At 28.0% G+C, this 9,364-nt stretch overlaps 4 protein-coding genes across 7 annotated transcripts; all 4 read right to left on the bottom strand.

Moving 5' to 3' along the window:
• Positions 1 to 670: 670 nt before the first annotated feature.
• LOC141535314 (uncharacterized) lies at positions 671 to 1,418 on the bottom strand. The gene is made up of 2 exons (XM_074255182.1): positions 1,295 to 1,418; positions 671 to 1,199 (listed from the first exon to the last, which is right to left on the bottom strand). Exons 1-2 carry the CDS (start codon positions 1,391 to 1,393, stop codon positions 810 to 812), a joined length of 489 nt encoding a protein of 162 aa, XP_074111283.1. The 5' UTR covers positions 1,394 to 1,418; the 3' UTR covers positions 671 to 809.
• Positions 1,419 to 2,476: 1,058 nt separating this feature from the next.
• LOC141534279 (uncharacterized) lies at positions 2,477 to 3,192 on the bottom strand. The gene is made up of 2 exons (XM_074253543.1): positions 3,088 to 3,192; positions 2,477 to 2,853 (listed from the first exon to the last, which is right to left on the bottom strand). Exons 1-2 carry the CDS (start codon positions 3,157 to 3,159, stop codon positions 2,584 to 2,586), a joined length of 342 nt encoding a protein of 113 aa, XP_074109644.1. The 5' UTR covers positions 3,160 to 3,192; the 3' UTR covers positions 2,477 to 2,583.
• Positions 3,193 to 4,014: 822 nt separating this feature from the next.
• On the bottom strand, positions 4,015 to 5,176 carry LOC141534278 (uncharacterized). The gene is made up of 2 exons (XM_074253542.1): positions 4,960 to 5,176; positions 4,015 to 4,542 (listed from the first exon to the last, which is right to left on the bottom strand). The coding sequence occupies exons 1-2, from the start codon at positions 5,035 to 5,037 to the stop codon at positions 4,243 to 4,245; spliced, it is 378 nt and encodes a 125-aa protein (XP_074109643.1). The 5' UTR covers positions 5,038 to 5,176; the 3' UTR covers positions 4,015 to 4,242.
• A 316-nt stretch (positions 5,177 to 5,492) lies between these two features.
• Positions 5,493 to 9,127, bottom strand: Bw (brown). 4 transcript variants are annotated; one of them, XM_074253541.1, is made up of 8 exons: positions 8,157 to 8,627; positions 7,907 to 8,090; positions 7,313 to 7,704; positions 6,649 to 7,246; positions 6,269 to 6,404; positions 6,081 to 6,186; positions 5,890 to 5,990; positions 5,493 to 5,795 (listed from the first exon to the last, which is right to left on the bottom strand). In XM_074253541.1, exons 1-8 carry the CDS (start codon positions 8,375 to 8,377, stop codon positions 5,614 to 5,616), a joined length of 1,920 nt encoding a protein of 639 aa, XP_074109642.1. In that variant the 5' UTR covers positions 8,378 to 8,627; the 3' UTR covers positions 5,493 to 5,613. The 4 variants fall into 4 exon arrangements, with proteins under 4 accessions (XP_074109642.1, XP_074109638.1, XP_074109640.1 ...); XM_074253537.1 differs by adding an exon at positions 8,808 to 9,127 and having other exon boundaries at positions 6,649 to 7,704; positions 7,907 to 8,377; XM_074253539.1 differs by having other exon boundaries at positions 7,907 to 8,630.
• Positions 9,128 to 9,364: the final 237 nt, after the last annotated feature.

The raw sequence follows: 9,364 nt of genomic DNA, 5'->3' as shown, positions 1-9,364 counted from the left end.
AACTGAAACTGTAGGGAAATGGATAGCAATTTATGTACCGTCAGCAGATTCACTTGACGATAAAAAACTTCATTACTCAGCCATGATAGCTACTTTAACTCAAACTTGCCGTCAATCTACTGCCGAAATTCGTAGCTGCCGTAGATTTTCGTCAATTTGTTTACAACTGTTATTCAGTAAAAATTACCGCAAATTTGATGTCAAGTTAACCGTAACTACTAATTTGCAAAATGTAAGTAATACGAGATTAATTAAATTTAGTTTTAATAACTCTGCCATCCCATTGACATCCATTTAGAAGACATTTCGATATCAACACACAACGCATGTTAACATCGGAGTATGAAATTCTGTCTTATCAGCATTCGAATGATAAAATAGAACAAGCAATTATCATCAAACTTGCAAAGTATATGATTCGCTCAAATTTAAACTATAAATTAAGAGAGTGAGGACAATTCTTTCTCCGGTGTATTCAAATAATGAAATGGGTTTTTAAGTTTAAATTTAGTACCGTAGGAGAAGTTTTTACCTGAATTTGTGTCTTTTCAAAATTTTATGTTTTTCAGCGATAGTTTGGTTATTATAAAACCTTCATAAAGTAATAATTAATAAAAAACAGCTTTAAATTTTCTGCTTAATAAAATTTATTTATTTATTTGATTTGTTCTGTACATCTGGATATCGTTAAAATTCTATATATAATATAAAATTAATGACTAAAATGAAGTTGTTTGATATCGAAATTTTTGATACTAACCAAAAGTTAACTAATTAGTCAATTAATACAATTGTTAATTATTTAATACTTATTCGGATTCGAAACACTTTGCCCAGCCATTAACTCTGGCGACATACCCGGGACATTTACGGAAACGCGTATCTACTTCTATTTTTGGAAATGGAGGACATATAATTGTAGCATACGAGACGCGAGTAGTCCTATTTTTCTTGGAATGAGGATTATGTTTCAAATCCTTGTACTTCTCGACGATACGCAGTTCGAATGTATGATTTTTGTTGGTGCAATGCTTGAAGTTAGCAACAAGCGCAACTTCTTTGCCAGGAACACCATATTCGAAACAACCTATCTTGTTGAAATTCATCTCAACGCCTAGTTTTGCTTGGAAGTGTTTCGATGGTGTAAATTTCATCTTCACATTTCTGGCCATACATTCGACTGTCACACGTTCGTCTGACTAAAAAAAATATCATATAAAGAATTTATCATTTCATAATCGAAATTTTGAATTAAGAAATGTAAAAATTTCATCCTTATTTATTATTTACTTACTGAAGGCGGTGTTACTGTAGATTTGTCAGTCAAAATAGCAATAGTTGCAGCAAGTAAAACTAACAAGGTATTCATTTTTTCAATTACATTATATTGCATATTTTAATATTATGTACAACATTTTGATAAGTAAAGATATTTCTTCACATAGAATTAACTCAAAACTAAATTTATTATGAATTTAGTTTTATATTTATAGGCTGAAGTGTGTCCATCCCACTCCCAAACTAGAAAAAGACAGGGGAGTGAACAATAGACCACAATATTTATCCGGAAAATTATTTTATCAACCAATAGTATTAAATTCAATTATTTTAATTTACTATTTGGAAAATAAATATTTCTTTCGAGTTCTTAATTTGTTTTTGTTTTAAAATTCAAATTTTATCGAAATTCTTGGGCATTTTTATTTCTGTGTTATAAATACCAATAGAGCACGGGATTAATTAAATAAAAATATAATATGTTAGTTTATTTAAAATTTAAAATTATTAACAATTAAAAATACTGAATTTTTATTTATGTTCTTGCTATAATGTGAACACAATCTCTAAAAACAAATATTATTTTTTTAATTATTCAGGCTGAACGCCAACAATTTATGAAACATATAAATTTACGAAAAACCTGTAATTTATAATTAAAAAAAGAGCAATCAAAATTGATGATTTGACAAATTTTGTAGAGATAAACTCATTGTAAATCATGAAGCATAGTTCCCTTGGTTAAAAAATATGTTCACTCAGAAAAAATTGTTGGTATGAATAATGTGTGGTAAAACGATTGATTACAAAAATTATTAAAATTCGATAAATTTAAGTGATGATTGATAACACGGAAGATGACGAAAAAATTTCGATGTACACAGCTGTCGAACAAGTTTTTTAAACTTTGATTTCAAAATAATAAAAATTTTTTTTTTACCGTTAAAGAAAAATATCATTTCCACTAATTTTGAATTTTTATCAAAAGATCAATTTGAAAAAAATTTTTTTTTAATTAATTTTGGTAAAAAAAAAAAATATTTGCAGAAAAATGCAAGTTGAAATTGGTTTTGAGGTTAAAAAAAATGTTTTCTTCACTGACGCTCTTTCAGGAGAATTCAAAAAACATTCAATTGCATGCAATATTAAATAATCATATATTTCAAAAGAAAATTAATAAGTATACATTAATATTTAACCATCGATTATTAAATAACTATTTTACAATAAAACTTCTGGAACAAATTAACAGATAAATGAATTTAGTTTGATAAAATAATTACAAAGAGTATTAGTTAGAAAAAATTAGCAGTTAATAGTTTGGGATACAGATGAAGATGATGAAGAACTTGATCCACCGTTAACTACTGTCTTGGTTTCCATAATTTTTACCTTCATATTTGAACCTCCACATTTTTTCAAGTCAAAGGTATGTTTAAAAGCTTCATTCACTGCGTACGATACTGAACAAGCTGGATTACGAGAGCCCCCGACGGTCACTGTTCCAGAGTGGTCGTTCGAAGGTGTAAAACTTACTTGAACATTTCCTCCATAACATTTGTAGTGGAAATTGCTCTGTAAATGATTATTGATTATCAATTTTTTTATTTATTGAACATAAAAAATATACTGTGAAAAAAATTTTGATTTCCTCAGCTAAGAAATAAAATTATTAAATATTTTCAACAAATTAATTTCTTATCTCAACAATTCCAATTTTTTTCAAAAAAATTTTTCTCTCAGTGTAGATTTGAATATTGATATAAATTACACAAAAAATAAAATATATGGATTGTTTCAATTACTTACAATAGCAGAGACGTCTGACGAAACAAGAACTAAAACTACCGCAGCGAATGCAAGAAAGTATAACTTAACCATTTTGATTTTATATTTTGTATTTAACAAGTTAGTTTCGATTGAATTGTTTCAAAGTGAACTGAATAAATTTCTTTCGATCTCTTCGCATATATATGCATAAAATTAAAAACCCCACTCTTTTTACACAAAACTCTTTTGTTATCTTGGTTCATTTATTTTCATTTAATCTGCAGTACAGCTGTTTGGGTGACTATAATGATTAAACAAATGCGATTATGATGCATTACCATAACAAAAAAAAAATTCAATTGAAAATAAATATTTTTGTTGTAAAAAGGTAATAAATGAGCATTTTTATACAATGTTAATCACGCTTCAAAAGAGTATTCCAGATATAGTATAATAAATTTATGAAATTTACAGTCGATTAATCATTATTGATATTGATCTAACATGATGAATTTATGAGTAATTCATACTCAGATCGTAATTTTCAAAACAAATAATTGAATTTATTTTAAAAATATTTAATTGACTAATTATTAAGAATGAGTAGGCAGAAAATTTTTTGCTAAATGAATTCGATTCTCTGATTGCAGTTCAATATCTCTTTAATTTAATGAAACGCATTTTATATTAGACGTACGGTGGCTAATCAATTGAACATAAAATTCATTACTGCTAAAAATTATCGATGAATTATTAGATTTATCAGCCGGTAATAATTTATTCGATATAAATTTAACGTCAAACTATTTCGTAATAAATAAAATATACATTTATAAAGTCAATAAGTAATTAATAAAATGTTCAAATCAAAAAAGTTTTTGTGTAAAAATTATTTTTAGCTTTTAATTGTTCTTTTACATTCAATTAAAAATTGTTTGAGCTCGAAAAAAATATATAATCTTCAGTTGATAAATAACGTTTTTAACAAGGACACATTCTGTTGAATTAAATAAAAATAAAATTAAAATCAGTAAGAGAGAAATTGAAATCAATTGGAATTATTAAAAAAAACATCAATTTGTCGTTTTTGGGTGTTGTTGAGGTACATAATAAAAAATTTGTGTAAATGATCTATTCATATTTTTTTTTTATTTTTTTACTCATGGAATCGATTTTGAGATTTTGCAAAAATCATTATAAATTGTAGTCCATCTCCTTACAAATGACTTGATGAGAGATCAAAGCTGGTCCACGGAATCCAAAATCTTTTGTTAACATTATAGGGTTGTAAACATGTAACGCAAATGTATCTGATCCTAATGTACAATTTTTGAAGTTTACATGGAATAAAATTGATTCCTCCTTAGCTGTGAATCCACGTTTACATTCTGGGCTCTGGACGTCCGTTCTAATTAATCCGTTGAAGGGTTTCTGTGGAACAATCTTCACTATCGCATTATCTCTACTACAAAAACTCTTAATAGCGCATTTTGGCTGAAAATAAAAAAAAGTATTGAAAGAAATTAATAATAAAATATTGATGACATTATTTTTCCGAATAATCGATGAAACATTTATTTTATTGAATTTATTGATCTGTTTTCATTCTGACAAGACTTCCAATGGCTGAAGGCCAATATCAAGGTCTTCTTGATACAACACTCCATTAATTTTATTTTTACAAGACGAATTTTGTTTACGTAAAGTTATTATGATAATATGACAGCCAAATGTGTTGAGCGGGGAATGTATTTAAGACAAGTGTGAAATAATATGTAGTTCATTGTATAACAGAGTGGTTCAAATCATTTTATGTAATTTTGAAAATATTGAATGCAGTTTTTATCTGATCCACCATTTTTTAATTGGAAAAAAAATTTTAAGTTATTGAAATCATCAGTTAATACTTACGGCTTCAAATTGAAGAGGATTGGTACAAGCACAGACCACTACTAGTGAAATAAACGCTGTTAATTGATAGCTCACCATCGTAAAAAATTTTTTTGAAGTTTTATTATTTCTTTAAATAGCAATGTCGAAAAATTGACAATACTGAGTGGTTAGAATCTGATTCTTTTATATTTATACCTCAGCAAAAAATATCTTTATCTAATACATAGAAGTTATAATTGCCTTCTTTTATTTGTAGTTAAGATCGTAGATATGTGTTCAGAATTCTAAAATTTACGTGGCAACTCGTGTCTAGTTTGAAATATTTTTTAACTAATAAAATATTTCGTTATCTAGAAAAAATAAAAAAATCGATGGAAATCCCGAGTCTTGTTAATTAACGTCTATTAAACTTGTTTATCACTAATACTAATGACACTAATACGATTAACACTAATGACTAATAAATCTCATAAAACTCAATAACAATGGTATTTTATTTTTAAAAGTTTTTTTATTGATGAAAAAACTTACGGCTGTCATTACCAAAAGTTTTTTATGCAAAAATGTATCTTAACTTTAACTAAAAAAATTATTAACACTGATAATAATAATAAAAGACAAAATTTATTAATGTTTACCGATTTAATTTTTCTTAAAAAATAAAAACATGATTCAATAAACGGGCTCGTTGAAACTTCTGTAGAAAATAGCCATAAAACCTGCGAAATGGCTGAAAGTAAAAATAGCGAGTAGACCCATCAAATCGATGTAATAATTGTCCGGTGCAAATCCAAAATTTTCCATAACTTGTTCACCAGTAGCTATACACGGCGTGTCAATGTTTGTGGAACAATCTTGAGTAAATAATTTATTTTTAATCAAGAATGATAAATTTAGCAGCAACTTTATAAAATTGATAAGTTAAGTATACTTTGAATATTTACTTACTTATATAATTATATTCACGCCATTGAGTCACTGAAACAGCTTCTGTACTGTAGTAGAATTGTGAAATATATTTTAACCATGATATACGCGCTGGTAGATTTCTTTAACATCGAAAAAAATCAATTTTTTAATTGTAGTTTGTAGTTATTGATAAAAATTATTATTATTATCATTATAAAGAACGCGTTTACCCGAGATTAAGATAAACTCCGCTGAAAATGAGTGTCAGAAAGTCGAGAGAAACTGATAACAGTGATGCAGTTTCAAAGGAGTTGAACAATGCAGACATCAAGCATCCTGTTCATAAATTAATGGTTGAGTGGCGAATAATTATTTATAGTCATAATATAATTACAATAGAGAAATAGTTGGTTAATACCAAGAGCTCCAGCAGATATGGCTCCAAGTACAACTGGTAAAACAAAATATAAAAAACTTATTAATCCACCTCTTAATCCAGTGATACAATAAATCAACGCTGAATAAATAAATGGTTGGATAATTGATCCTGGTATCTGGAAAAATTCAAATAATGACACAAGGACATTTCTCTTGAATCAAATTAATTTTTTCCTCAGTGTAAATAGTAAAGTTTAATTTAACGATTACTTCATTTTGAGGATTACTATCGTATAGTAATAAAAAACTACAATGCAAAAATCGTTAATGCTACCATAAAATTATTTTTATACAAAAATTCTAAAATCATCTTTGTTAGATTTACAATAAAATCTCTTTTTCGTAAAAAAATTATCTCACCATTACGGCAACTTTGCTGACATAATAAGGCAGAGGATAATAGAGTCCATTAGCCATATCGCGTAACAAAAGTGGCATTTCTTTAGGAAATGTGTAGAACACAGCGTAATGAAAAGTAAATATTGTCTCAGTCACAATATAATACATCAAACCTTGAACGTTTTGTATACTGCGCTGGTCGATATTCCTCGTAACATGTATATAAGGAGTCGCAAGAATCAATCCCCCAATTATGTAGATCAAAAATTTTAGAAAAATTGACGATGAATTTCTTTTATAGTCAATGTAATTGCGCCATATTAACCATCTCAATTGTTGGAAACTAGGAATCTTTTTAAAGTCATTCAGTGGTAAGTAATTAGCAGCAAATATCGGATGCGGAATGTCTTTACTGTCCCCATCATCAATATCTACTGAAGTTCCGGCATAAGATTCTTCAATAGAAATGGTCATTTTTTTTCCGTATGCAGATTTTTTGAACTCTTCGCAAATTATACTTATTTTCTTAAAACATTCATCTTCATTTCCTCTAATAATAGATAATAGTGATACAAAAAACTCAGCGTGACTATAGATTGATGGACAATTGTAACCTAAACTGTAGGTAGTATTAAATAAAAAATTCAACAATTGGAAATTACAATCGAAGTTTTCTGGAAAATACCTTGAGAAAAATGCAGTAGCTTCAGAAAGACTTCCTTGAAACGCTAAATTACCCGCAGCAAGGAGGTAAATTTTGTGAAAATGATCCAGTAAGCCAGAAGCAGGCTGATGGAGGGAACAAATAACAATTTTGCCTTTAACTGCAATCTTTTTTAGCGCATCTATGACCACTGTGGCTGAATAACTGTCTAATCCAGTGGTTGGTTCGTCGCAAAATAAAATTTTTGGTTCTGTCAAGAGTTCAACAGCTAGAGATACTCTTTTCCACTCACCGTTTGACAGAGTTGACAATTTTGAATTTTTGAGTTCGATTAATCCTAGATCTAGAAGCAGCACATCGATTTTTTGACTCCGAGCTACTCGACGGTAACGTCTGTCTATTTTCATTTTAGCCTGTTTTTTGATTGGATTAAAATTATTTAATTAAATTTCAAAACTATTAAATCTTAGAAAATTTACATTTTAAGTTACAGCAAAGTTTAATTTTCTATACTTTGTAAATGCTTTTTAACAAAATTTAATTCTATTGATAAATAAATTTTTTTTCTACTGTGTAGTTCAAAATTTTTTCTCTCATATCATCAGTGTAATTTACCATAAATTCCATATGTTCTTGTACAGTAAGTGATTTAACAGCCAGATCTTCCTGAGGTACAAAACCGCTAATTTTTGCCATTAATTCACGAGTAAACAATTTTCCATTCAATAAAATGTCCCCTGTCGTTCTTTTTTTTATTCTCTTGCTTATCGTTGCTAACAAAGAAGTTTTACCCGCTCCACTAAAAATAAAAAACATCAAAAGAATTAGAAATGGATTACCAAGAACCAAGTCAATTAACTGATACCTGGATCCTAGAATTGCCATCAGAGTGCCAGATTTGACAACACCACTGACTCCATTCAATATACTGATGTACTTCATTCGCCGACCTTTGAAAAAATCCGTCACGTAACTGTCATTTTTTTTTACCTTAACTTTGTAACAAATATTCCTCCATGACAAAGTTAAATTAGTTGGCGAACACAGCACAGTTTCATTTACACTTTGTCTACACCGTGGTTGCATCTTCAAAGAAAATACAATAAATTAGTTACAAATGTTTTACAAAAAATTTCATTAAGTGTAATTTATTTAATAATGCAAATGCGAAAATATCAAACTCTCAGCTTGAAATGACCAAAGACGTCTGGATGAAATGTTTATCTAATGAACTAGTTAATAGGTATGTAAGATATGTGCACTCATATTAGTTAGAAGAATAATGAGTTCACTTATTGAAAAGTGCACATAATCGTAAATTTATACTGCAATCTGTTGATTCTGTATATAAAGAATCTTCTGTATCTGTCATTAGGATTAACATAATCATTATTATTATTTCTCATTAAGATAACAATATAGGTAACACATTACTCAATAAACTATTTATTAATAACTTGGACTTTTCTTATTATACAGCAGAAAATTTGATAATTAATTATTCATTAATAATTACCTTGAAAATGTTGAAAAATAAAACACTTCTTAAAACTTTCACAAATTATTTTAAACAATTTCACTGAAAGTAATTGATTAAATAGAAATTCATGTAATATATGGATAATTAGTAAGTGAGATTATGTTTTCTGGATCACGACCCATGTTATCAATTTATTCTGACGAAGATTCAGAGTGATAAAAATTCCCAAACTGCGCGAATAATTATTTTAAAAAACAATTCAATTGAAGTTTTTTTTAGAAAATATTTGTAAAAATTATTTTACAATTTTAAAAAAAGACCGAATGACATAAAAATGTATCGCCGAGAAGACAACAAACGCCCGACTCAGTTACGATAGGGTGACTGAGAACGAGTTATTCAATCTGGTTACCCGAGCTGGCCACTGAATTTTTTTATTTTTCAAATCCACGTACTCATATTACATTAGTTCATTTTGTGAGATGATATATTATATATTATATATTATGTAAGAATGAAGAGTAATGACATGTATGATAGAAAAATCGGGTGCTTATTTAAAAGATTGGCTAATCTGTAGTTGTAAATGCTGT

The sequence above is a fragment of the Cotesia typhae genome, unplaced genomic scaffold (assembly GCF_013202065.1).
Source record: "Cotesia typhae breed Kobodo isofemale line unplaced genomic scaffold, CoteBio_Ctyphae scaffold_13, whole genome shotgun sequence".
NCBI lineage: Eukaryota > Metazoa > Arthropoda > Insecta > Hymenoptera > Braconidae > Cotesia > Cotesia typhae.
This window is presented reverse-complemented; position numbering and strand designations above follow the sequence as displayed.

Excerpts from the sequence above, each read along its gene's own strand:
- Bw (XM_074253537.1), bottom strand. The coding sequence starts at position 8,377 with ATGCAACCACGGTGTAGACAAAGTGTAAATGAAACTGTGCTGTGTTCG. Across the intron at positions 6,405-6,648 it reads TCAGCAAAGTTGCCGTAATG|ATACCAGGATCAATTATCCA; the intron begins GTGAGATAATTT and ends GAATTTTTCCAG. Across the intron at positions 5,796-5,889 it reads GCGTGAATATAATTATATAA|ATTGTTCCACAAACATTGAC; the intron begins GTAAGTAAATAT and ends TATTTACTCAAG.
- LOC141534278 (XM_074253542.1), bottom strand. The coding sequence starts at position 5,037 with ATGGTGAGCTATCAATTAACAGCGTTTATTTCACTAGTAGTGGTCTGT. Across the intron at positions 4,543-4,959 it reads ATCCTCTTCAATTTGAAGCC|CCAAAATGCGCTATTAAGAG; the intron begins GTAAGTATTAAC and ends TTTTATTTTCAG.
- LOC141534279 (XM_074253543.1), bottom strand. The coding sequence starts at position 3,159 with ATGGTTAAGTTATACTTTCTTGCATTCGCTGCGGTAGTTTTAGTTCTT. Across the intron at positions 2,854-3,087 it reads CGTCAGACGTCTCTGCTATT|AGCAATTTCCACTACAAATG; the intron begins GTAAGTAATTGA and ends AATCATTTACAG.
- LOC141535314 (XM_074255182.1), bottom strand. The coding sequence starts at position 1,393 with ATGCAATATAATGTAATTGAAAAAATGAATACCTTGTTAGTTTTACTT. Across the intron at positions 1,200-1,294 it reads CTACAGTAACACCGCCTTCA|TCAGACGAACGTGTGACAGT; the intron begins GTAAGTAAATAA and ends TATTTTTTTTAG.